At 51.6% G+C, this 27,142-nt stretch overlaps 1 protein-coding gene across 1 annotated transcript in view; it reads left to right on the top strand.

Moving 5' to 3' along the window:
• AR (androgen receptor) overlaps positions 1-27,142 on the top strand; it is a 37,357-nt gene that overhangs the window by 2,935 nt on the left and 7,280 nt on the right. The window contains exons 2-3 of the mRNA XM_048319137.1: positions 15,632-15,783; positions 24,095-24,211. Of these exons, the coding sequence (XP_048175094.1) occupies positions 15,632-15,783; positions 24,095-24,211 (269 nt within the window). The remainder of the gene's footprint in view (positions 1-15,631; positions 15,784-24,094; positions 24,212-27,142) is intronic.

Here is a 27,142-nt window from a genome sequence, read left to right as displayed (position 1 = left end):
TCGTCCTAGCAAAGTCTCCATTAGCTTTACAGCGTGCTGCTGGCCCCTTCCTGCAGCTTTGCATTTTCTCCTGGATCTGTGGGTGCCAGCGCAGGAACAGCCTCTGCTGCTGCTGGAGCTGGAACAGCAGGTCATGTACCAGCATCCCAGGCAGCAGTGACTGTGGGAAGAAAGGTTCGTGGGAGCTGAGAGGCTCTGTAGTAAAATTCCCTGATGGAAGGATGATTGGCTTTTGGACCTGCACCCCTCTGCTGTCTGGTGCTAGGTCTGATTTCCTGCCCTACTTGACCTTGCACGTAGAGCTTTCCCCTCGTAGCCTCAGAGGATGCAGCCTCAGTGTTCTGTGAGGATGGTGAGGGACACTTCTGGGGCTTTACAAGCCCGGGGCAATGGGCACCTCAGTGCCCTGTGCTTGGGGGTGCTGCTGGGGGAAGAGGCACAGACAGCCCCCTCTGCTTTGGAGAATAAGGAGTGTTTCAAGGTGTGTTGCTCCTACTTTCTTTCCTCTCTGAATGGTCCTGCTGTCTGCCAGCAGGATCATGGCTCTTCTCTCACAGATGAAGTTCTCCCAAGCCCCATCTCTATCCTGCTGCAGTTGGGACCAGGTATGGGTAAGTATTTTTTGAGTTAAACACCCTTCATACAACACTAAAGCGTGAGCAGTTCTTAATATTTGGGGGGGGTGCCAGGGTTTAGGGGCGCTGGCACATCTCAGAAACACTATGGGTATTAACACGATTTGGTTTAATTTAAAGCTGTTGCTACAGCGTCCCTGACTGCACCAGTCAGGCTTACAGGTAATTAGCAAATTAACCTCAGGCTTTGTTACCCTGTGGATTTAGAGATGTTTCTCTTTGTGCTCCGCTTATTGCATCATTACTACCAGCAGTCTTTGAGGTGACTAAATAACCTGTTTCAGGAGCAAGATGCAGCACTGTCAGAATAAATCCAAGGAGAGGAAAGGATATAAGGGGCTTTTGGCTCAGGAAAACCTGCTGTCCATGTAGCTTCAGATGGTTTTAAGTGGCATTTGCGATCACTGCTGTTACCTGGTGCCATACTGGTTACAATCCTGTTGTTTGTTGGTTACATCTACCTTTGGTTCCTTTCCCCAGTCTGGCTGTGGTCATTTTGGGCCAGTGCCATGTGTTCATTCATCACCTGGCTCGATGGCTCTGTAATCGTTTCAGCTCTGTAATTGTGATAGGCTTACAGATAACACCTGCAGTAATTCCTGCCTGTGGAAGGAGATAAGATTGACAAAGAGATGAAGGGCAGCTGTTACGCCAAGAGGCAGGAGGTCGTTTTCAGGGTTGTCCGCACTCCAGTCTGTGCCCAGCAGCAGCTGCTCTGGCATCCCAGTCCCAGAAGGGCTCTGGGGACCCCCAGCGCTGCACCAGCAGAACTCCAAAGCCCTTGGGAAAGGGCTGACCCTCCCATCTGCTGTTGTCAGCGTGACCTTTCTGCTCTGGCAATTGGCCATAGGATGTAAATATTTCTTTGAAGACGAGAGGACCATGGCAGAACCTTGTGTGGGCAGCTGGTCTCTTTGGCCCCTACGGACACATGGACAGGGAACCTCTGGTGGCCAGGAGAATTGGGGATGTGCTAAAGCTTGTTGTTGGTTTCTGATAAATGGAGAAAAGATAAACAAATTTCTTCCTCATCACCTCTCACCCTTTCCCTGCTCAGAGACACAGCATGGCTGTGATAATCCATCTGGAGCTGGATTAGAGAACTCAGGGGTTGGTTGAATGTGAGCTGGCATGATACCATGGCAGGGTGCATGTCTGTCATGGCTGGAGCTGAGGTTGTGAAACGAGTGATACACTGAGGCTGGGTAACTGGAGCTGCAGAGATGTTGGAGCTGCGCTCAGCAAGGAGAACCCCTCAGGACTGGGGGAGCAGCCAGGTGGGCACTGCTCAGCGCTGTGCTGGAGCATGGCACTGGCGGCTCCTTTTCCTCGCTCCTGAGCATATATCAAATATCATAAAATGGTCTCCTCCTTTTCCCCTCCCTCCTCTGTCTGTCTCTCCCTCTCTTCCCTGCTCTCCTGTGCTCCAGCTCTCCCTTACCACTGGGAAAGGGAGATAGATCACCTGTCAGGTGTTGGGCTGTGGAGGGCAGATATGTAGGGTGTCTGTGTGAGACCTATCCAGCTGCTCTAAGGGTACAACAGCGTCTCTTTGCCTCTTCACTGCTCAAAGGTAGACTTTGCCCCATCCTCCTCTGGGCTTTCCCATCCTCTTCTCCACACGTCTTGAATTTTTGAGCTCTTACACCCTCTGGAAGCTGATTCCACAGTCTTGTGCTTGGTATCGGCAGTGATTATTCCACCCTGGTTCCTCTCAAGTGTTGGTTGCAGTGGAAGGACAGGCTTTATGTGGCACTTGGGGTTGGAAGCAATGGCTGAGAAATCAGAAAATTTTGCCAAAGAAACAATCCACAAAAAGCTGTCAATGGGTCAGAGTCACACAAGTATTTTGTATGTTCTCCCGAGGCTTCAGGGCTGGAAGCTGCACAGGATCTACTCATGGCAGCTCTTCTCCAGCTTCTGCAGCTTTTACATTCTTCCTGCTGTTTACAGATTCCCTCATTTTCCATTGCACAGATGAGCTGTGCTTTGCACCACTCCTTGCAGCCAGTCTCTGGCATAACCATTGGTTTTCCTCCTAGGAGAACTTAATTCCAGACTGAGAGCCAGTTAACAATGGGAAGTGCTTTGGTGCTGCTTCTGAGGACAGAAGAGTGTGTCAAAATACTGATTTGTATGTTTCGTAGCCCAGGGGACAAGAGTCACTCCCAGATCAGGATTCTCACTGCAGAGATGAGGTTTTCTCCCTGTGACAAGATCCCTACCATGGGTGCAGGTTCCAGCCGCTGGGGCAGGATCCCCACCGTGGGGACAGGCATCAGTGGGTGCTGGAGTTGGGATTTGTCCCCATGGCACAGAGCCCACGATTCCTGGAAGTCGCTGCCTCTGGCCCCTTTCTCAGAGCGAGGAAGGTGTGGGACAGTCCTGGGAAGAATCAAAGCAGAAACACTGTAGCGAGGCAGCAAATGTGAGCGGCATCCAAGGGGCAAAGCCAGCTCCCTGCACCAGGACCCTCCAAGGCCGCGCTGGGCTCCAGCAGAGACAAGAGCCTGCTCTGTGTCCGTGCCAGGGGTCACCTCTGAGTCCCAATGGGAGCTAAAGGAGGATTGCGGATGGGCAGTGGGAGGAACAGGCACAGCGGAACTGGAGCAGATCAGAAGTCAGAGTCTGTGCATGGCGAGAGGGGCGTGCTCCTCAGCCGGGAGGAAAGCTGGAAACAGTGCCATGTATTGCAGGAAGAAACCACAAAATTTCCTAAAATATTGAAAATTTTGTAGTCATATTTTGCAGTCGTTTTGGTGTGATGAAAACAGTTTAATTACACAGGGTTAAGAACAAGTTGTACTAGAGAGCAGTTGCTCAGTTCTTTGTGATTTTCTGTCATTCCCATGAATTCCACTCTTGGCACGGACGTTCATTCATATTTTATAAATTGCTTGTTTGAAGGTGCCTGTCCCAGTTTGCCAGTTCTCAATTGCCAGTTGCTGTCTAGACTTGGAGCACTCACTGGAGGCTGCTGGGTTGGTGTTTGCAGTGGATACTTTCTGCTAGTGATTGTGGACTAAAATTACAAAAGAAAGAAATTGTATTTATTTTATTGTCCTGTGGAACATATAAAATTTATCAAATGAGTGTTTACTGAAAGAAAACTATTCAGTGGGAGGCTTTCTATGACTTCTAGTAAAAACTGTTTGTTTCTGAGAGCCACCCTGGTAGATCCCAGAGATCCATGCAGCTGTGGATGGCTCTGGAACATTGGAAATATATAGGAAAAGTGAAGATTCCCCCTTGCACAGCTGCTCAGCCTATTACTTTGTGCAAGTTAATTTTCTTTTTGGAAGATTTTCTGCAAAAGACACATCTGCACCTCAGACGGATGCAAAGCAAGTGCCACAATGCCATCATGGACAGCCTGGGCCAGCTGGGGAGGGCAGCTTGGTGACACCACGTGCATGTAGTGATGTGGCACAGGGGGCACAGGTACCTCCCTTTGGGGTCATCATTGTGTAAGAGGTGAGCATTGACCAGAATGATCTGCTCTCACCTTGGATGAGCCCAGCTCTACACCATGTTCATAGGAGAACAGCAATGGCAGCGCTTCCTGTGGGGATACTGGATCCTTTCTAGCTCTTTCTTTTCCTCCAGAGATCCAGCACACAGGAGGCAGATGTCCCATCTCCTGTTGTAGCAGAGCATTTATGCCTGGTAAACAATTAAGAGGCAGGTACGGTCACATCACTGGCCAGTGCAGGCTTGCCCAGTGGTGGCCTTGGCAGTGGCTGGTGGCCCTGGTATCGACCGTGGCTGCGCACTGTGGGGACCAGAACCAGCCCTGTTTGTTAACAGCAATAGTGGAATGAGGGAGCTCATTGTAATGAAAAGGAACTGGCCCAGTTGTCATGGCAAAGACGTGTGACGGGGGTTCTCCATCCATATTCTCTCTTGCTGTTACCACTGCTGTCTGCCTCGTACTGAGGTGTGTGCTTGTGCTTTTTTCTGCTTTAAATCTAGTCATCGCAACCCTGATTCTTCCTGCCAGTGTTTTTAAGTGACATTCAAAGTATCCTCTAACAGTAATAAAAATACTCCCAGTAGTAGTACTTTACTGCTGAAGCACTCATGAGCAGTGATTCATTCAGCCTCCTGGCAACTGAGGAGAAAGAAATTGTCCCTCTTCTGCAGGCAGGGGCTGAGGTTTGTCAGCAGCCCCTTGGTGCGTGTGAGTGGCCGCAGCCCTGGCAGCTCAGCGCTGGGGTCCCAGGGGGCTGTGCTGGCTTTGTGCCAGGTGCTGGGGACCGTCCTGCAGCAGCGTGCTGGACTTTGTGCCCCATCCATTGGCCCGTTCACCTCCGCTGCCCCAGTGCCCCTGTCCAGCCCCCGCGGCAGTGTTTGCAGAGAGGGGTTGCGGGAGTGCAGCATCGTGCCTCGGGATTGCGCCGGAGCCGCCGCTCTCCCCAGGGACATCTGCAGGATGCCACGGGACAGGAGGGCAGGCTCGGTTTGGCTTGGGTCGTCTTGGGTCAGCTTGGCTCAGCTGCTGTCATGGTGCTGCTTGGTCCCTGGTTAGTGCAGTCTGAACAGAGGCCAGAAAGAGCAAGGTCACCCGCTGCGCTCTGGCTCAGAGCTCCCCAGCCCCCACCCGGGGACGCCTCTGCAAATAGTGAGAACACAGGTGCTGACACGTCCTCAGAAGTGGTGGGATTGGTTTCACAGACCTCAGATTAAGTGATTTGCAGTAGTAGAAGTACTCTTAAAAGTGTAAGCCAGTTCCCCAGGTATTTATAGCTGCTGCCCTTTTCCCAGGCCACTCCAAGCAGCTCAGGTGTCCACAGCAGTGGATTACACCCGTGCTTTCCACAGGTGTCCTGGTGGCTTCCCTGTGCCATCCAAAGGGAAAGGGAGTCCACCCTAATAAGTTAATAATGATTCCCAGGATGAGGAATATGAATGAATAATGATTCATGGGATGAGCCCGTGTTTCTGCTGAGGGGTCCATCATGTTGCCTGGTGCGTGGGGCTGCTGGGGGCTTGGTGGACCATGCTGAGCACCGCGTGACAGGCAAGGCAGCTGTCACTTCCCAAAAACCTCTGGGGGCAAAAGATACGACTTAAGTCAGGATAGGAGAGTCAGTGCAGAACCACCAATGCTGGGACACTGACAGTGCTGGCCCAGGATGCCCTTGGTGTGGGGATGGAGCACTGTGGGCAGCCTTAGCTGGGGCAAGCAGTCAGGCACAGGCACATTTACCGTTTGATGTGTCTGCCCTGAAATCTGGGTGCTCCTGGGACACATTTGGGGTGTGCCTGGGCTGGCAGAGCCCTGCTCAGGCTGTGCAGAGCAGGAGAGCTGCCCAAGAGCTCCATGCAGAGTCCCAGCCACCCCTCATGCGCTGGGCATGGAGCAGTTGTAACGATTTGCCTTTCATGTCTGCAGCCAGGTGTCTGTGACAGGCACTGCTGGGGGGATGTCTTGGGTGCTGGCTGCCTGATCCAGCTCTTGCTGGAGCCGGGGGAGTCTGGTCATAGACTGAGGAAATGGTTTGGGTTGGAAGGGCCCTTTCATTCCACTCCCCTCTATGGGCAGGGACACCTCCCACTAGACCATGTTGCCCCAAGCCGTGTCCTGCCTGGCTTTGTGGCCTTAGGATGGGTGGTGCATTCTGGTGGGTGCCCTCTCCCTCCACACCAATATGCTCCAGAAGGGACTAGACATGGGTTGGCTGCAGACAGTGGCTTTGGGAAGAACCTTGGGGCAAATCCTTCTGTGTTACGGCAGCATCTTCATCTTCCGGACCCCCATCCTGCTGAGTGCTTCTGGAATTGCTGCCAGCAGGAGCAATCCATACAAATGCCAGAGGGGACGCTGCAGATCTCCAGAATACATTTTACAGAGGATGTGTTCAGTCCCTGGGATGAGGTGGGAAAACCCTGGAGATTGCTTCCTTCCCCTTGTGCTCTCTCTGCCTGGGGATGAATGGAGGAGGCTTCTTGTCTCTCCCAAAATGACATGACACTTCTTTCTCTGGTGTTTTTACCAGCCCTCAGCATTTTGGCTCCTGTTACATATTTTAGCTGTGTTTGCTTCCTTGCTGGTTAGAAATGGCAGAAAAAACCGCTTTGACCTTGGCTTGTGTGCTGAGAACAGAGCCCAGGCACAAGTTTCTGTATCACAAATTTCCTCATGAAGGCTCCTGCCTCCTCCCCCTCGTGCCAACCATCAGAGCAGCGTCTGCACATCTCCCAACCTGCTGTTGGGACGCCTGGATTCCTATTTCCAGTCCTCTTGAAAGGGAAACACAGGGAAGGAGTTTTTGTGCTGATGGGGTTAATAGCTTTCATCTGGGAATAAATGAGGTGTGTTAACTGGAAAAGAGCTCGGATTTACTGTTTCTCTTGAATAGTGTGTGCCTGTGCACATTTGTGGATGTTCATCATCCTCCTGTGAACACCACACCCAGATGGTATGTGTGTTCTCTTCTGTATGAGGAATATCCCCACCCCTCACCCCGCGGCCTGCAGCATTTCCTCTGCAGACATGTCCCTGGAGGGCAGGCACCGTGCCCTGTGCCACCTGCAGGAGGAGAGGTGGCTGGAGCTCTGTGAGCCTCTGTGGGTGGCACAGGGCTCGGTGTGGAATTGGCACTGCTGCTTCTCCCCGCTCAGACACTGAGAACCAGCCCCCCACGTCACCCCCACTCCCTTTCCTGCTGGCTGGCAGTGCCAGCTCTGTTAGCAGGGCAGGGCTGGGGGACACGTGTCTGGGGCCATGGGTGCAGTGTGGACCGTGACCCCCTTGGCTGGCTCTGGGCTTTGTCCCTGTGCATGCTCCTGTGCTCCAGAACATGTGACATCGTCCCAGTGAACTCAGCCTGTTCACATGGATTTAGTTTTTCTAGCTCTCCGTAATTTGCTTTGTTTTCACATGTCCCCTGTGGTCAAAAAGTCTTTTGTCTGATAATAGGATCTTCCCCTTATGAAGAAATCTACTACTTCCCAGTCTGCTCCCCAGTCCCCTGGAGCCTCTTTAAATGGTTAGAAAAACAGTAGCAGCACAGGGACTTTTTCCCTTTCTTGTTTAGAGCACAGCCTGTGCCAAGTGCCGGGTCCTTGATTCTGGGCCTTGTTGGGGGTGGTTTGAAGAGGGGGCAGAGCACAGCGCTGGGGAGCCTGCAGGACGGAACATCCCACTGGAGCTGTGCTGAGGGTTGGACAGAGCTGAGCTGAGATGGGAGCTGAGGTTCCGGGGGGCAGCTCTTCTCTTCTTGTTAGGTTCACTCTCCCTTTTGCCACGTGGGTGCTTAAACCCTTGGATTATGGCCCGAGTTGAAGCAGTTGTCATGTCCAGCAGGGAGAAGGTGGCAGCCTGGAGTTAGCAGGGTGGCTGGCCAGTCCCTCTGCATGTGATTGCAATTAATGGAGGGGGCTCAGTGTGTCCTGCAGGATCCCCTGGGACCAGTGGGGATCTGTTAACTCCTGGCCATGCTGTGCCCTCCTGCTATGCCCCTGCCCTCCTATTGTTTCAGAGTTGGGGTCAAGGCGGGTGCGCAGCCGCTGTGGCTGCAGTGTGTCCTAAGGTGACTCTCTCACTGCTCACTCAAAGAGGCTCGGGAGAACACTCTCAAGGCTGTGAGGCCTAAAATTACACGTGGCATCTGTGTTTTAGTTTGCAGGTGGGCTTGAAAGAAAATGATTACTGGCTTCTTTCATTCCTCTCCTGCTTGGAAAAGCATGGCCAAGGGGTAGGGGGCAGGGCTTTGATCCCCAGCGTGCCACAGCTCTCTCTGGACATCACTGCCCAGCAGGGCCAGCCCAAACTCCAGCGTGGGTCTGTGATACCAGGAGGACCCCCCATGCCCACAGGTCCCTGGAGTCAGCTGGTTGCACTGCTGCAGGGCTGTGGGGCTCTGCTCTCTGTTTTCCCGGGAATGCTCTTAGCCCCCAAAACGACAGGTCTGGCTGTCCCTCCCATATGTCATTAAAAGAGCAAACTGGCATCAAAGCACTGTTTCCTAGTCCATGCCTGGCTGGGCTGCCCTCAGTTGTCATTGAGGTTGGTACTGGTGCAGCTGCCTGCCCATCCATCCATCCATCCATCCATCCATCCATCCCCACCATCCAAGCCTTGTTGAGGGGCTGGTCCTGCCCTGCTCCTGCCCCAATCCCTGTGCAGCTGGCAGGTGTAGGCAGCTGTGAGCCGCAGGCACGCCAGGACGGCTGGGCCAGGGAGCAGGAGGGATTGGTGGTTGTCAGCCAATGGCTGTGGGTTGCTGGGGGATTTGCTCCTGTGTTGCCTATTCTGCTGAGACTGGGGCTAAGAGTGGCAGGGAGACCAGACACTAAATATGTGAAACCTTCCTTACAATTAGTGTGTTTCTGGCTGAGATGACTCACAGCATGATCCGCTTGGAGGACACGGGAATACGATACTATTGCACAACTCATGAAGTCTCCTCTAGAAACTCAGTGCTTTGCCAGCAGAGCTGAAGGGAAATTCTGCAGATAGAGCTTGTATCCACTCCCAGGCGTAATAAGGCAAAGGATTTTTATGCCCCTGCAGCCCTGTCTCTGCAAAGGTTTGGTCTTGATAGAAACGTGCCTAAAAATAACCCAGTTCTGCTGGTAAGTTGTGGGACCAGCGCTGCAGCACCACTGCAGTGATCCTTGGCGTTCCCCACTGCAAGGGGGCGGGAGGGGGGCTGCTACCCGAGATGGGGGGTTCTGCTTCTTGCTCCGGTCCCCGTCCATCCCCAGGGCTCCGTGCTGTGCCAGGGGGAGGGTGCTGGCTCATGCCGTGTGCCTCCCCAGTCAGGTGCCAAATCCATGGTATTTGTGGTCTCCTCATGTTTCTACACCAGGTCCCACCCTTGTTGCCGACTGTTTTTGCCTAGTGCTTCCTCCAATGGAGAAATAAAAACGCAGAATTTGCAGCACTGGTTTCCTTAGCAATAATTCTGAAGGAAGTGGGGAAAATATTTCATGTTTTAAATATCTGAGTCTGGGAATGAATCCTGGCGTCCCTCAGCAGCCCAGCTGGGAGCCAGCCACCAGCACAACTTGATCCTTGTTGCCCAGTAAAATTCCAAATACATTTGGAGTCCACATGAAACTGATTGGAATTGTTCTTCCTTGGGTTTCTCTTGATAGCACCGTACCAGATGCTGTGGTTAGCTGGGGGACCATGGTGGTCTTGGGGGCCACATGGCCGGTTCACCCAAGGTGCTGTGCCCCATGGCTGGATGCTGGCACAGTGTTCTGTTCCTCTGGAGATCCTCCTGGCAAACCGGCTGTGAGAAAAGCCACCAAGAACTCACATCCCCTCTTCCAGAGCATTTCATAAGCATCACTTGGTTTTGGAAGAGGGGAAAGGTAAAAGTTCTCCTGCAGGTGAAGATGTTGGTATGTGGCACTACAAGTCTGTACCCTGGATGCTTTCCTGGGAGCTGTAAGCCTGTACCCACATCTGGCATCATGGTAGTGTCTCTTGGAGCATGAAATATATGTATCAAGTGTGTCTCATTATTTGTGATTTTCTTTACAGGCACATTTTCTTTTTCTCAGCAGAGGAGATGGATTTGAAGATGGAAGATTATGGTGTGGCTTAAACTACTGCATAAATATCAGTCAGGACGGAGTGTTTCCTTGGGAAATAAGTAGGGTTCTCCATGCAACAAGGATACCAAGGTCCTGTCCTTGGTAACTGCAGGTGACTTTGCAGTCATCAGGAGGATACAGTGTAGGGCTCTGATGACCTCGGGGGTGCTCCTCAAGGCTGCGGCCTGCCTGCAGCCTTGCTGCTCCTCCTTTGCTTTTTGTCCCCTTTGTGCTTCGTAGTCAGGTGAGTTCCCATCTGAAGCGACCTTGTGATGCGCTCGTGCTGTCTCTTTTTGTAGGCACCTGCTCCGGCTGGGGGAATCAAGTGTTCCATCTTTTCTGAGCTGATTCATTTAAGCTGCTCCCTGAGCCCCTGGCTGGACATCAGGCTTTGAGGCAGAAGTTTTGGTGTCAGCTGTACCAAATGCAGGCAGCAGCCTCCGCTGTGGCCACTGGTGAGGTGCAGAGGCTGCAGGGTGGCTTTGCCCAGGCTTTGTATTCCACGTGTAGCAAACCTGCCACCTTTCACCTTTTTTTCTGCTTCTTCCTTATGGATGACTGGAAGGTGAGAGCCCAGGATGGCCATTAAATGGGGGGACTCCCCAGGAGTCTTGGTTATGCCGTGGCTGTGCCGCCTGTCCCATTTACGGGTGTGCAGTGCCTTGGCTGGTCAGGTGGCAGGTTGGGGCTGTCTCCTGAGTGCAGGGACAAACAGAGGCTGGGTCCATGCAGCTCCAGGCCTGGAGCAGCCTTCATGCACCACAGAGGAGCACAGGAAAGAAAAGAGCCAGGTGCTGGGGTTGAGGGGGCTTCAGCTGCAGTGGAGACCTGCTGTGTGAAAAATAAGCTGTCAAAATAAGTAAACAGAGTGTCTGAAAACAAAAACCAGAGTTTAATTTGGAGATTTGAGAAGGGATTTGTGCAGCTGTGCCTGTGGAAGCTGTTTGTGCCCCTGGGGCTGGGAGGCAGTGCCAGGGCCGGAGAGCTGAGCCTGCTCATGGGAGTTGCTGGTGGGAGGACCTTTGCTTTCTCTGAGGTGTGCTCTTCCTTCCAGCCTGCACTGCTGGAATGCTTGGAAAACACATTGTCATCTTCTAATATTTATTTAAATCTGGTGACAATCCAGTTCCTATGTGTGTTTACCAGGCCTGGGGCTCATGCTGCACCCTGCTCTGCTCTCAGACGCTATCGTGCCTCTGCTGCCATCGCACATGAAAACAAGGCATGGACACATTGGAAACATCCTCAAGACTATTTAGAAGAAAGGACATGAATTCAGTGTACAAGGCTGCACATTTATAGATTAAATGGCTCAAAGCATTTTAACAGATAAATGCCTTAAAGTTTATGTGCAGGCCTTGTTATCTGGATGAGTGTGATGTGGTGGCTGTGAGCGCAGGCTTGGCTCAGCTCCGGCTGGAGCCTCTGGCAGCCAAATAACAGTGCAAGGGAACACAAGGATGTGCCTGAAGTGAGCAGTCATGCTCTTCGCTGAGCATGGGTCTGGCCCCTTGGTGAGAGTCACAGAACTTCATCCAGGCAAGAGCCCCACAGCTGCACTGAGGGGAAGCCAATTAAATTTAATATTGCATTAGAGAATGTCATGCACAAGTGATGCTGTTTTAAAAGCAGAGATTCCTCCTGAAAACATCAAAATGTCTCAGAAATGACAGTACTTGAAATGACTGGATAGGGTTCTGTGTCACCTGAGTTCACGTGTGAGTGCTGGCTCAGTTCTGGCTCAGCATCCTCCTGAGCATCACAGATGTGCAGGTTTTGGGCACAGCATGGTGAAGGTGCAAACCCCCTTTCCTCAGGGAATATGGGACCAGGGTGCTCTGCTCTGGCATTCCCATGTGGGATGAGCTGGGGGTGTGTGGCAGCCACCATCACTTTGTCCTGGTCTGGCTTAGGGGTGGGAAGTCACGGGTGACGGGGCAATTGTTCCCTGGCTCCTTTTGGGCAGCCTGTGCTGGCTGTTGCTGAGATGGAAACTTCCTTTGTGGATCAGGAGAAGTGGTTGGTTCCTCTCTTACCAGTGCTTGCTCTTGGCTTTCTGGGGGTATTGTAGAACGTGGCTGTTTAGTGAAATTTAACTAATGACAAACAACTGCTTGCATTGCAAAATGATAGTTTCTACTCTCCAGAAATAGTTGCATGTGACAGGAGCTCAGTAAACCCTCCATTTCATTACAGAACCTTTCTGAAATGAGAGTAAAACTCATCCTAGAGCTGTAGGAGAGATACTGCGGTTGTTTGTCCCTGCCCCTCAAAGCCACCAAGCTCCTTTGTGACAGCTGCGACCTTGGCCTTCAGGGCCTGTGCTGGGTCTGGCATCGCTGCCACCGTCACCGCGTCCCAGTTGTGTCTGCCCCAGTGCACTATTGCCCTGCTTTGCGCTCTGCAGCGGGGCTGACACTTGCCATAGATTGTACCAACTGCGAGCCCCCCACAGCGCGCACGGGGCTTGTTTTGGTCTGACCTGATGTACTAGTTTGAAAACAAACCAGTGGGAGGCACTAAGTCAGAATAACAATTTAATGGAAATTAAAGAAAAGGGGAAAAAAAAGGTAAAAGAAAACACTGTCAAACTGACAGAGTCAAGGTACAACCTGACACCCTGTTAGGCAGGGTGGTGGTAGCAGTCTGGTAGAATGGTGGCTGCAGTCCTCTGAAGCAGTGATCCTGTAGTAAAACAGTCTGCTCTTCCTCAGGAAGTCCAATGGTGGCTGTGTAGCTCCTGTCCTCTGGAAATCCAGTGGGAAGCCGGTGTCTCTGGTGTTCAGCCTCAGATTATATTCACGATGGGATGCTTGGTTCCTCCCTCTGGGCGGAGCATCTCACAATGGGGTAACGAGTCATGAGGCCAAGTGTTGATTAGGCTCATTAACAGGAGATAGTCCGGAGGGAGTTATCTCTGAGTCAGGCGGCAGGACAATGATGGGCAATTAACAGAAAGATAGTCTGGGGAGAGGAGGCAAGGAAACACTGCCCCACCTGGTTTCAACGGCTCCTGAGGATGGTAATAGAATACACTGCAACCCAGGACACCTGAGCACCAGCACAGCCCCACAGAGTACAAACTTACACCCAGAGGGAAGTTCAGAGCTGCCAGTGGTGAGCTGGCCGTTGAGCCACCCCTCGTGTCCCTCCTGTGTGTGTCCCTCCTGTGCCCTGAACAGGGGCGAGGGGCTGTGGCACTGCTGCGCACTGGCACCCTGGGGCAGGTGGCACCTGGGGCTCTGCCCAGAGCGCTGCCTGTCCCACAGCCCTGCAGCTTCTCCAGGCACCTCTTTGGCTCATTGGTCAGTGTTATATATTACCTGCATGTTTTGAGAACACCCTGTAAATGTCCCTTGGCATCAGGAATATGGATCGTTAGGGGAACCATTAGCATAGCTTGCTCTGAGTTGCTAGAAAATTTTACATTATGTTTTTCTTGCAATTCTCTCTCTAAAAATAAAAAAGAAAAGGCAAATTGGCATTGTTTGAAAGTCAAGGGCATTCCTGGGCAGATGCTTCAGCTCTGGGCAGTGGCTGCTGGCAGAGAACCACATTGGTGTTGCGGGGCCTGTGGTCGAGCTGCTCCCCACCTGCCTTAACGCCATCTCCTGCCCCTCTGGGTGCTGGGGCGGTGCATACCCCACCAAGCCTTACCCCAGGAGAAGCCTGTCCCACAGCCAGGAATCACCTTCCATGTCAGCCAGTGTCCTCCAGTCTCCATCTGTCAGTGGCAGTGGGGCCAAGGGTGGCTGAGCACAGAGGGGCATGTGGGGAGGCCTGCCCAGGGGCACGTGTATGGGGTACTCTCAGTACTCACCTGCTGGAAGGTGTTTCTGTACTTGCACAACTCTTCCCGTACAGGAACAGCTCTTTAAAAGCTATTTCAGAAGCCACTCAGTTGCGAACCTGCTTTGCAGTTTTAGATAATTAATCCTCAAAACCACCCCAGGGTCCTCTGGGCGTCCTGTGTCTGTTGTCACAACACCTGCTGTGAGAGGCCCTGCTGCTCATGGCACACACAGTGCTGAGCATGGGGGAGACAGAGTGGAAGCCTTATGGAAACAGGGAAATGAGCACTGTCGCTTTTCTGATAGCACAGAGAGGAGGAAAGAGGTGTTGGGTCATCAGCAGAAAGGCCTGTTCTGTGTGAATCTAAAACATGCTGGATAAATAAGACATTTTTAGCCAAGCTTTTCTATGTGCTGCTGGTATTCCTCAGCAGGGTCTGCTCTCCAGCAGCCCCTCACACCCAGTGCTAGGGCTCTGTGCCACATGGCATGGGGGGATATAGGACTGCCCTGAGATGGGGCAGTGGGATCACACCAGGAGGACAAGCAGGATGCCACGAAAGCCAAGAAAGGAACATGCTGGTTGCATCAGGACTTGACTATGGGAGGCATGGTGCAGCCAACTGGGTCTCCTCCATTTTATCAGTAATTTGAGAAAAGCCTTGGACATGGAGATGGTTGGGAAAGGGTGGTTGAGCTGCATCTACAGATGAGTCACTGATTGCTCCTGCTAAAGAGATGAGAAATCACTCAAAATGAAATTGCTGCTCCAGTTACTGACCTTAAACTGAGGTGGGGATCTGCACAGCTCCCAGGTGAGGGACAGGCAAGGACAGTGGGGCTTTTCTGTGTATAAAGGTTTTTTCTAAGAAGTCCCATCTTTGTCACACTCACTGTTGATGTAACCCGATTTCTCAGAGCTCACCTGCAAGCAACAAACAATGCCAGAAATTAAAGGGGATCTAATTTTTACCCAAAAGTTGCGGTGACCTGCAGACTGTTAAAAGCTAATTGCCTCATCCAGTGGTTGCAGAAAAGTGAGTTCTAGTAATTAACTCAATGTGCTGTTGTTCTCCAAACTGCCTGGACATGTTGGCTCCTGATTTGGATAAGCCCCTCTCCTTCTGCCATGCCCTCTGGAAAAACAATTTCTCCATGGATCTGATCAAACAGATCAGATCAGGTTGGGGAGGGGACGGTACCATCTGGGAGGGGAGAATCTGGGTGTGTGGAAGGGAGGAGAAGGGGAGTCAGGCTCTCAGAATGTCTTGGCTTGGTGGCTAATGTGGCATCAGCTGGTTGGCAGCACTGCACTCTGCCTTGTTGGCTGCACAAGCTTCATTATTGAAGCCAAAATTCCATGAGCACTGCAACAGCCAGTCTCAGTCACCTTCTCTCCCTAGGCCGTGCTGTCACTGTACTTTGTCACACTTTGTCACACACTGCACGCAGTGGGCAGTGTCAGGAGGGGCACCCAGCACGGTCTCTGCATGGTCAGGGCCAGGTTTGGCTCAGTTGATGCTCACCTGCTTGCTGCTTGGTGCTTGGCTGATCCATCACTGCAGTTCTGGGTTTGCCATGACCATGCTCCCCACAGCTTGTCCTGACCATGTTTGCTGACCCTTCCCTTGTTCTCTCTGTTTTATGCTGCAGGTTGGAGACTGGCCATGAGCATGTCCTGCCCATTGACTATTACTTCCCGCCTCAGAAGACCTGCCTGATCTGTGGAGATGAAGCGTCCGGGTGCCATTATGGAGCCCTCACATGTGGGAGCTGCAAAGTTTTCTTCAAACGGGCAGCTGAAGGTAATGGGGACAGAGAGGAGGGAAGGTCAATGCCCCTCTGTGGTGGTAATCTAAGATGTCTTAAACCTGGAACGAGAAAAATCAAGGATAAATTGATTTCTCTGTCCTGCATTTGTCATTTCACTTTACAGATTGCCCTCAAAAAGGAGCCAAACCAGTTTGCCAAAATACAATTCTTTTCAGTAGCATTGAGCAACCTTGTCTCTTGGAAGGTGTCCCTGCCATGGCAGGGATGTGGAACAAGATGGTCTCTCAACCCAACCCTTCCAACCCAAACCTTTCTCTGATTCCATGATTATCTTAGCTGTGGTGGTGCAGGTGGCTCCAGCTGCTCTGTCTCCTGAGGAGAACTCAGACAACCAGCTGTGGTGGTCAGCCACCCAAGTTTAGCATGTAATTTGCAGTCATGGTGAGAACCCATGATTCCTTTGTTCTGCTGTTTGCACGTTTTCCCCTGATTGGTTAATGTATTTCCCTTCTTGCTTTATGTATGAGGCTGTGTATATTCATTTCCCAAGTTTAATATGTATCAGTTCTAGAAAGTTCTTTGATCCTCGGTGTCCCATTGGTTCCTTCCCTAAATCCCTCCTTTGTGTTATTTCCATTGGTTCTCTTGCACTCAACCCCACTTCCTGTCAAGTATCCCATTTGCTGTATCCCTTATCCCCGCCTTTCCTATCCCCACTATAAAATCCCTGGACCCTTATCAGATCCTCGGCTCTCCATCTCCTTCCCGTATTGTCTTCCCTCAGTAAACCTTCTGCGTAGAAATTACACGGAGAGTCCCCTCTCTCTCCCTTCTTTGCCTCTGCCTGCGTGCCTTCACACGCTGTTCAGGGACGGCTCCGTCAGGTGAGGAGCGCACCCGGTCTGCCTGCAGTTCTGTGTGTGTCTGTGCCTGCCGGAGTGCAGTCGGGTTGTGGCTACACCTCCGGGCTCTCTTTGAGCTAGCACACAAAAGCCTGACACTTAGTGACCTGGTGTGACCGTGGAGCAGTCAGTTCCTGCTTCTCTTCTTGACTCTCCAGAGTGCTTTAAGCTCCCATCAGCCCGACTGCGATCTCAGATGCACAACTCCCTGTTCAGGGGAGGCTTTTCCTCTCCTGCACCCCTTCCAGAGGGTCACTTCTGTGACTACCCACAAAACAGCACAACCATCTGTCCATCAGGAGCCATGCTCTGAGCTTGGAGTCCATGATCCTCCTCCCCAGCCCTTGAGAAAGCAACTTCTCCTTCATGTCCAGCTCTGTAGTGTCAGGCTCTCCAGGGATAAGTGTGAGCCTAAATGTTCCCTCTCAGCAGCAAGGTCTTTGTACCATCTGTCCTTGGGAATGAACATGCAGAAGCACCTAGCCCAGCTGTTTCTTTAGGCTGTGCCTCAGGAATGTGTGGTTTCTACCTGCACTTCAGAGTCTTGGGCAGCAGTGAGAGTCTCTGTTGTGGAAGATGAACTGTCTGGCAATGTAACGTGCCTGTAGTCACTCATCAGGCTTGTTGTCAGGAGAGATGAACCAGCACAAGCCATTACTTTTCCTCAGTGCTAACAGAGTTTATGTGGTGCACAGGCACGTTGTTGGCAGCTGGTGGCAGTGGCCATGGTGTCCCTGGGAGAGGGCTGGCAGCAGAGATGGGGACGGAGCTTCTGTCTCACCATGACCTTCCCCTGTGCCCAACCTCTCCCTTCTATGAGCAGAGGTCCCAGGCTAGGGGTGCTCACCTGCTATTGTCAGAATGCTGCTTCTAGATCAGTTATCATTATCCAGCCTCTTTTTGGAGTCATGTTTCCCTCGTTCCTCTGTGCCAGGAGCCAGCTGGCAAGCTGGTTCAGGGAAGGATAGGGGCTATGCCACAGGGGACATCAGTGTCCTGTTGCCAAAAAGGGCAGTCAAATAACAGTTAATAAATGTTGCCTATTTCTCCCAATTAAATAATTTGCAGATCTGTCTCTGCTGCACACCAGCTCTGTGTCAAGCCAAGTGGGTTGGCTTGTGCCGCCAGAGTAAATAACAGATGCTTGTTTAAGTCAGCAAGTTATTGTTGATTTATAGTAAGTGGTGTCCTGGCTCTCAGTCAGATAAACTGCTGCTGGAACGCCTGTGTCTGCGGGTGGGTGTGGGAGCCGTGCTCCCCTGGCACCGGTGTGGGCTCTGTCCTGGGGGTGACAGCCACTGGAGGTGCCCATGGGCAGAGGGGCAGCCCGGGCTGCTCACGCTGCTCTGAGGCACGTGCGTGGAGTTGTTCCCTCTCCTGATCATGTTATATCATTAATTTAAATGGTATTTATGTCTCTTCCTGGCTCTTCAGCCTCGCAGTGTGGCAGAGGGTCAGCAGTGTTTGATCATGTTGGGATTGGGTGGCAGCCCTTTGCCTTTCCTGAGGAGCCGTATGTGTATCCAGGGAGGGGCAGGGAGTGCTGCCAAAGTGTGAGGTTTCATGTTAAGTTACCCCGAGGTACATGGATAAGTCTTTATTTTGGGGAAGTCAAAATAAATCGTGCTCCTTTATAGGTACTGAATGCAGGGATGGCAGATCATGATTTCTCTTCTAATTTTTGGTGAGTTTCCAGACAGATCTCTTCCTTCTTAAAGCTGAGGAGCATTACTGAAAGCTGATATTTCAGCATGTTCTCATGTTTTAAAGTCCATAAAATGCCTCTCAGAAAACTTTAGGTCACCCTTGGAGACTATACAACAGTAGATCAAAATGCTTCCCCATGAGAAAAGAAACGTATTACCTTCCTGGTGCTGGTGTCAAGCCACAGCCTTCGGTGGAGGGAGCAGCAGAGAGCTGGGACTGGAGCAGCACAAACAGCACCTTGGAGGGGAAGGAAATAGCTGGGCACATAATTTCCTTTTTATTATATTCTTCTGAGATAATAGTGAACTTACCTGGCAGGTATTCAGGGATATTTAACGAGGTTTTATAGACATGCGCTGGCTTCTAAGGGGTGAGAAAGGGAAAGATTGAAAAAAAAAGTGACACTGATTCTTCTTTCCTTTGGACACACTGAGGGGTTTATGGGCAGGAACAAGTCACCCCTGCTTTGATGAAATATTTGACAGATTTGAGGGGTTTCACAAGCTCAGGTTCAACTGCTTTTTCCAGAAAGATGCTGGAAGAGTTAATAGAAAAGACAGGAATGTTGTCCTGATCTCGTTTTGCCAGCTCTCAGACTCTCTCAAGATGTGCAGGCTGTGTCCAGGCCAGTACTGAAGCACACCCTGCAGATTCCCCACGCCTCGCCTGCAGGGTCACCACCCCTGTTTTATGACCAAGCCCAGCACTGGGCTCTCCCTTGCAGTCACCTGCCCCAGGGTCCCAGCAGGGAGAGTCCAGAGGGCTGGGTGGCTGCCCTGTGAGCAGGGCTGCTGCTCCTTCGCTGCCCACAAAGGAGGGCTCCTCCTCCTCATTTGGTGAGCAAAAAGCTCATCCTGCTCAGCACAGGTGTTGTCTTTCCCTACATGAGTAGGCAGGACACCTCTTGGCATGGTTAGGATGGCTGGGGTGGGATGAAGACATGAGAGTTCAGTCCTTGTGATGCCACCCTTGTCCCTGAAACAGAAAAATGCTTCAAACAAGGCAGTTCCTGTCTCAATTAGTGGCCCAGGGGTTCCTGCTATCCCATTCCGTCCAGGAGGGGAATCATTGTGTCTCTGCATATATCCCTGGAGAGAAGCAGACCTTCCTTGTCCCTCTGAGGTTGCTCAGATCTGGTGGCCACCTTGGCCAGCCCAGAGCTCCCTCTGCACAGCATTCCTGGCAGCGTAGGATTGGGATGCTTTGGGCTGTGTTCCTGATGGGGCTGCCTTTAAATAGCAGAGAGCTAAATGAAAAAAATAACACAGTATTTGGCAATTTTCCTATCAGGCACTCAGCCAGGCTGCTGTGCAGGCTGCTCTGATTGCCTCAATCATTCTCCACATGGATCAGTGTTCTATGTTCTGACCTGCTGAGGATTAGCCTTATACCAGAGTGGTATCTCTGGGCCAACTCAACAGTTTCTTGCCAGATTTCAAGGTGACACCAAGTTAAAGTGAACGTTTGCAAAGATCCTTGCTGTTATCAAATGCTTTCTCCTCCTTCCCAGGTTGATCTGACATGCACAGAAATTGAGTCTGCAGAGGATTCAGTGGTGCTGCAGCACCACTATGCTCCAGTAGTGGGTTCCTCACGACTGGGTGCTATTTGCCTTAAAAAGCCATGGGGAGAGCAAAAGGTGGGAGGACCAGATCATAGATAAAACTCTGGGTGCTTTCCCTATGCTCGCTGTAGCCATCTGGTCAGTACAGAGGACTATTCAGAAAACAACTTTGCAAAGGTAGTTCATGAGCAGTGTCTCAGTGCTGGCTCCCGGGAGCCTTGTGGCTGAGCCCTCTTGAATTATTAATAGGAGCATCACATGGGAAGGGTGCCAGCACCAAACCCACAGGCTCAGCTCGGGGCATGGCCCTGCTGGTGACAGCCCCAAGGCCCAGAGGCTTCCCAGGAGAGTGCTGGAGTCTCCATGGTTACACAAGACCCAGGGGAGTCGCTTTCACCAAAAGCTTGGCCTTATCCCCCAGCTGTTAAAATTCAGTTTATGCCCTGAAGTACAAGGATCTTCTCTTCCAAAAGGCATTTACTGGTTTTTCACATTTACAGTCGTATATCTTGCTCCAGATGTTTGCACAGATTACTTTGCTGTCTGGAGGAGAAAGTTAGGCTGGGCACAACAGCTCATGTGGCAACAGGCTGTTAGATGATTCCTCTGGATTGAGCAACTCACCTCCATAAATCGTTGTTTTTAATCAAGAAGAACTAGCGAGCAGTTCTTCCCCTTGGCTCCCAGTGTGTGCTGTGGTCCCAGGAGATGAGTGGGAGAGCTTGGAGGTGGCGGAAGCATCTTTCTGCCTGGTGTGAGGTGGCCCAGGAGGGGCCCAAAGTGACAGAGGCATTCCTGGCAGAGGGGACACTGGCACTGCAGTGTGTTCATGGTGAGGCCTGTGCACAGATGCTCTCTTGGGGTGCCTCTGCTGGTCTGGGAAAGCAGAGGGTGCTGGGTGTGACTTCCCTCCTCACCTGTGCACATGTCAAACAGGACCTGGGCAGCAGGGGAGGAGCAGGGGCTTCTCTGGGTGACATCTGCAGTGTCCTCAGCTGGGCAGTGGTCTATGGGTTGGCACCTTGCCAACACCCTGGGAGAAGGACAGGCTGGGTGATGGGCCTTGCAAAGAGTGGGACTGCTGGGGAACACCAGAGAGTGGGTGTAAGGTTTGGATCTGTATGTACAGATGTGCAAAGCAAGAGTCTCTGCAGCGGAGGAAAGGAGAACAAAATAGTAATTTCAGTGTTAAACTCCAGAGAAGGAAAACCAGCGCATTTATCTTTCAATAAAGAGCAGCTGATTGCAAATATCTCACCTGGCTCTGAAATGAAGAGAGTGAATTACCCTGAAATTAGAAACAGGTCTCTGTGTGTGAGAAGTTACTTCAGATGGAAGGAACTCATCCATGTTCCAGCCACCCTTCCCTGTTCTCCCGCCTTTTAGAGCAGGTGGTTCCTTCTCTGGTGGTTAAAGAGAAATCTCTGCATCCCCAGGAATTAGGGCGAGGTGAGCTCGGCTCATTCTCACGCTGAGCAGCAGCAGCAGCACCATGACCAGCTGTGGCTGTTTGGTTCTCTTTTTGTTACTGAACAGGGCTCACTTGTGCAGGCCCAGGCAACAGAGAACAGCTTCCTGCCCCAAAGAGCCTGTCCATGAACCATGAAGCTGCCCTGGCCACCTCATCAATGTCACTGTACCGTGACCGTGGGGACAGCTGCTGGCTGCAGCTCCCAGCCCATGGTGCTCTGGGGTGGCACGGTCATGCTGCAGCCTCCTCCAACATGCCCTGTTTGTCCTCTGGGGCACTCCGCCTGCTCCCGGCTCGTGGGAGAGGCTCCCTCTCCATGCCCCTTCTCAGCGGTTCTGGAGCTGGGAGATGCTGCTGAGGAGCAGATGGGAAATAGCACAGTGGCCTCATTGAGCAAGGCTTGGACCCCCTACCAAACCTCATCTGTCCCAGTGCTCCCCTCCCGTGGGTGCCTAGCAGAGACAGAGCAGAGGGGGAAATGAGCCCATATGTTGGGATCTGTCCAGATCCCAGGGATGAGGAGGGGACTGGGGCTGCTGGGTGCTGCTCTCGACACAGGGGAATTTGGAAGAGCTGTGCCTGATCCTGGAACATCCTTGGGGGGCTCAGGCAGCCAAATCTCCTTCCAGCTCCCCTTTCACCAGAAAGTAGGGCGCCCATTTTTGAGTCCCTTCTCAAAGGTGGAGGGAGTGTGGCCTCAGTGCTCAGTGCCCCTGGCACAAAAATAATTCCAAGTAACCCAGTTTCATCGAAGTTGTTTATTACTCATCCTCCTTCTCAATGAACTGCTGAAAGGGAGGATGGTGCTTGTGCTCTCTTTAGGGTCTTTAGAGATTTAGGTGTCATCAAGGCTTGCCTGAGTATCCTTCTCATGGAAAATGAGCCAGGGAGGGGGTGACAGCTGTTCTGAGGACAGTGTTAAAATGATTTAACAGGTGTGAGGTGTGGTGGGTAATGCAGGTGATGCCTGAGGCACAGGGGTGGGTGATGATCCACTTTGAAGGGGCCAGTTCTGAGAAGGTCAGATACGGGGTATTTGTGCAGTGCCTGGGCGCTGTGAGAGGAGCGGGCTGGGTGTGAGCCCTGCCAGGGAGGTCTGTGGGGGTGACAGTGGTGGCTGGTCCTGCCAAAGCTGCAGTCGGGCACAAGGGGGGGGCACCCGGGAGGGCACCAGGAAAGCACCAGGCAGTGGCAGCGAGGGCAGCAGTGGTGGAGGTGTGGGCGTTGCTAAATCCGTGCACCAAAATTGGTGCATCTCATGTCAGAACTGGTACATTAAAGGGTTGGATTCAGCCTCATGCTGTTAATAGATTTCTGATGACTCCAAAGGCCTATTCCTACAGGAATGCAGAAAGCAACTCCTTCTAGGATGATAAATAAAGGCCATGGGCTGGTTTCCCATGTGGGCTGCCCATGGGTCTACAAGCAGCACCTCTCTATTGTGTGCTGAGCCCAGTTTGGTTTGGAACAGCCTGAAGAACATCAGATAAACCCTGATCCAGTAAATGTGCTCAGTCTTGACAGGAAAAGTGATCCTTCAGGAAGAAAATTTCGTTCTTGGCTTGTCTAGCAAATGGGGAAGTGAAAAAAAAGAGCTGTGGCCTGGGGCTGCATGGGCTGCTCTCTGAGCAAGTGGAGGGCGTATGGGTTACTCTGACCATAAATAACTTCTGAATTTTCTGCACATCTCCAAAACCCATGACTGCACAAGATTCCCTGTACAGGGAGTTGCTGGTTCCAGTTCCCTCCTGGCTGACTGCAGGTACAGCCCAGGGGACAGGGTGGCATCAGACCCACCTGTGGAGCAGCACTCCCCAACCCCAGTATCTGTAACCTGGAGACAACAGACCTGCCCGATATTAATGGGTTGCACAAAAAATAATTCAGTCCCAAAAAGGTCTGTACAGAGCCATGGTTATAAAGGGTAGGTGAGTATTGTGGCAGAAAGATCAAACTGTGGGGTTTGGTGGTCTGGGAGAAATCCACCAAAAGCCATGCAACAGATGGATGACATTTAAAAAATGAGAACCAAACTCTCCACATTTCAGTACTTTTTAATTGTTGTTTATTGTCTCCCTCTGCTGTGCTGCACAGTGCAGAGTGCCTGGGTTTCCAGTCTCCAAGGGCTTCTCTTCCTGGGTATTTTGGTCTAAAAGCCTCTGCCATGTGTGGGCACAGAGCAGGAGTGCTGGAGTGTGGTGGAACAGCAGTGACCCAGCTGTGTTTTGGGGGAGCCGGCGCTCACGCAACACATGTGTATCTGGCCATGAACCACTCCTGCAGCACCAGAGGCAGGACTGTGCTGTTTTCCTGAGAAATGCCCATTTTCAACATAAGTTTTCTCCTGGGGAGTGCACTGGAAAACCAGCACTGGTACAGTCTTCTCCTCCAGTCATCCTCTTCTCCTCCGTCTCCTTCCCCTTCCCCTTCCCATTCCCTTTCTCCTCTCCTTCTCTCCTTCTCTCCTTCTCCTTTTCTCCTTCTCCTTCTCTCCTTCTCCTTTTCTCCTCCTCCTTCTCCTTCTCTCCTTCTCTCCTTCTCCTTCTCTCCTTCTCCTTCTCCATTTTCCTCCCCTCCCCTCCCCTCTCCTCCTCTCCCCTCTCTTCTTCTCTTGCCACTGTCTCTGGTGATACCGAAAGAGCCCAGCCTGTGTCTTCATTGTTACCCAGCACCCATGGTCCATTTCTCTGGTGTTTTAGGTAAACAGAAGTACCTCTGTGCCAGCCGGAATGACTGCACCATTGACAAGTTCCGAAGGAAAAACTGTCCGTCCTGCCGCCTGCGGAAGTGCTACGAGGCTGGGATGACTCTCGGAGGTACGGCCAGGGTCCCCTCCCGGGTCCCTGCATGTCACTTTGTGTATGAACAGTCAGTAAGTGGCTGGAAAACGAGGCTGATGGAGGGTGATAAAATGCTCAGGAAACATTTGCAGGGTTCTTAAACCAAAACTGTGAATTTCAGTAGCTTTTGTTTGTGTTTCAGGAAAGATACTTTTCCCTGATTTCAAACCTTGTTAATCTAAAAAAACTATAAACAGCAGGGTGAGTTGGTTCTGGCTCCTGGAGCCTCAGAGCAGAGCACTCCCCTCTTTTGATGGAATTATTCCCAGGCAGAAAGGGACAATTTCTTGGTGAAATTACAACCTCAGTGCTTTCCTTTGCTTGCTGGAAGCTGCTCCTGTGTCCCTGGTGAGAGTCCTTGTCACAGTTTGTCTCTGTCCCCAAATGTGTAGCCCTTCCAAAACTGACAGAGTGCCCGTATCCAAAATATGAGGTTTTCTGCTCAAAGTCTATGAGCTGCAGTGCTGATCACTGGGTGTCTGCTTGTTGAGTTCATTTGATGAAATCCTTCCCTGTGAGGGTGGGGAGGCCCTGCCACAGGTTGCCCAGAGAAGCTGTGGCTGCCCCATCCCTGGAAGTTTCCAAGGCCAGGTTGGACGGGGCTTGGAGCAGCCTGGGCTAGTGGAAGGTGTCTCTGCCTATGGCAGGGGGTGGAACAGGATGATCTTTAAGGCCCCTTCCAACCCAAACTATCCTGGGATTCTGTGATGTTACAGTGAGGAGGAAAATACCCTGGAAAAGGGGACTGACAAACCTACCCCTGCTGGGAAGCCCTGGATTCAGGAGGCTTCTGGGGTTGCAGAGAGGAGCCCTGGCAGTGGCAGGCGCAGCATATGGGGACAGGGGCAGCCCAGACTGGTTGGGGGTGCCAGCATTTTGGGTTAAATCCTGACCCCATTGCTGGGATGGGCTGAGCCTCCAGAGCTGCTGGGCTGCAACAACAGTGTCTTGAAGGACTTGTTACTGAAGTGGTTCTGAATTGTGGCTCACCGAGGAGTAGAGGGTTTAGTTTTATTTCTCCCTAAAGGTCCTGAAAGGCAGTGCAGTCCTAACCCTCCTTTTTTAGCTTATATTAAAGTGCTTTTTTCTGCTGAAGTTTCCTTAAGTAGGAGAAGACATACATCAGTGTAACCCTCTTCTGCAGCACACACTGACAAAATTAATGCTAATACGGATACCCCGCTCCCTTCTTTTTTCTTCAGCTCTTTGGGTCACCCTGACCTGTTCTGCCAGGTCTGTTTTACATTTGGTTTGGATGTCGGTATAAAGGCAATTGTTACAAACGGGCAAGCTCATGGTTGCCCACAGTAACTTCTCCCGCAGTGGAGGCAGGGCATTTGAAATCACTCCAGCCAGTTGTTTTTAACTGGTGGTTAATTACAGTCACTGCTGGGGTACATCCCGGCAGCCCTGTGGCTCTTGTGGGGGAGGAGAAGGAGGAGGTGGAGGTGGAGGTGGTGGTGGTGGTGGTGACACACTGAATGCCTTCTGCAGGCTCTGCTCTGGAACAGGATGGCAATGTGTTGAAGCACTTCATTATTGATTGAGATCACTGTGACCTGCAAGCTGGTATCCACTAACCAGGATCTTCTCTTCGTAGAGAGGGAAAAGACACTGTAGAGAGGGCAAAGAAAACAAAAACGAAAAAGACCAAAAAACTGGTGGTAATGCTGTTTTAGTCTGTTTGGTCCTGCTGCTGTGCTGGCCTGTGCCCGCCATCCCACTGCACCTGTGCCTGCTGCCAGGGAAGGTGCTGCAAGGATCCTGCCAGCCTTGAGCCAGAGAAATGTCCTGGTATGGACACAGCTGCAGGGATCCTGCCAGCCCTGAGCCCGGGAAATGTCCTGGTATGGACACGGCTGCAGGGATCCTGCCAGCCCTGAGCCCGGGAAATGTCCTGGTATGGACACGGCTGCAGGGATCCTGCCAGCCTTGAGCCCAGGGAGCATGCGAGGTGCCAGGGGCTGTTTCTGTGGGGAACTCCAAGCTCCTGTGCCCACAGCCAGAGCTGGTAGCCACCTGAGCTGCAGGATATCAGGGCACCTCCAGCCTGGCTGCTGCAACCTTGTGGGTCCTGGCTGGAGCAAAAGCTCCAAACACTTGTAATTCCTTTCATTTTGTTGATGGTAGGGCTAGAAATCTCCTGCAATAATAGCCAAAAGCTTGTGAAAGCCCAGGCTTGAGGCATAGCTGTGTTTAGTCCTCAATCAGGTTTAGCTGCTGGGGGCAGAGCAGAGCTCATGTCTCACAGACACAGTGGGTGTTGATGTGAGCAATTCCAGCCAGGGGCAATCTGACACATTTTTTGCAGAGCCATTGCAGTAGTTATGACCAGTGTTGTGTTGGGTGTACCTTATTTTTCATCTTGTCTGTCCCTGACTTACAGCAATTGGATCTTTATTACAACTTTGTTTGCATGATTAAAACCCCTACTTTTATTGATTTTCTTTCCCACACTGGGTGTTTGTCACCTGTGACTCAATAGCCCTTTTGCCTCCTACACAGCCACCCAGGTGACATTCCTTACCTCCTTGCTCCAAGGCATGTTGTCGTCTTTAGTGTCCTCATTGCTTGTGCAGTTTGCCAACACCTGTCAGGCCTTGCCTGCAGACCTCAGTCTATCTGTTCAGTGATCATTCTTACTGTTCATCCCTATTTTCCCATCCATACATTGCCATACAGGCTGGTTGAGTAAAAATGGTTAAATCTGGTTTTGGGGTGAATGTAAACATTCACTAGCAAAGGGCCATGAGCCACCCTCATAAGAAACAAACCTGTCTGATGTTGTTTCAACACTTATAATTGCCTTCGAGATGTATCACTAAGGGGGTTGCAATCATTCAGCAATACTGTCTGCTCTTGTATCCTTCAAGTTCTTTTCTTTCATGTGGACCTGACTGACTCAGA

Source organism: Corvus hawaiiensis, chromosome 14, assembly GCF_020740725.1.
Source record: "Corvus hawaiiensis isolate bCorHaw1 chromosome 14, bCorHaw1.pri.cur, whole genome shotgun sequence".
In the NCBI taxonomy this organism is placed as follows: Eukaryota; Metazoa; Chordata; class Aves; order Passeriformes; family Corvidae; genus Corvus; species Corvus hawaiiensis.
The sequence above is the reverse complement of the archived record's forward strand: the minus strand, read 5'-3'. Positions and strand labels throughout refer to the sequence as shown.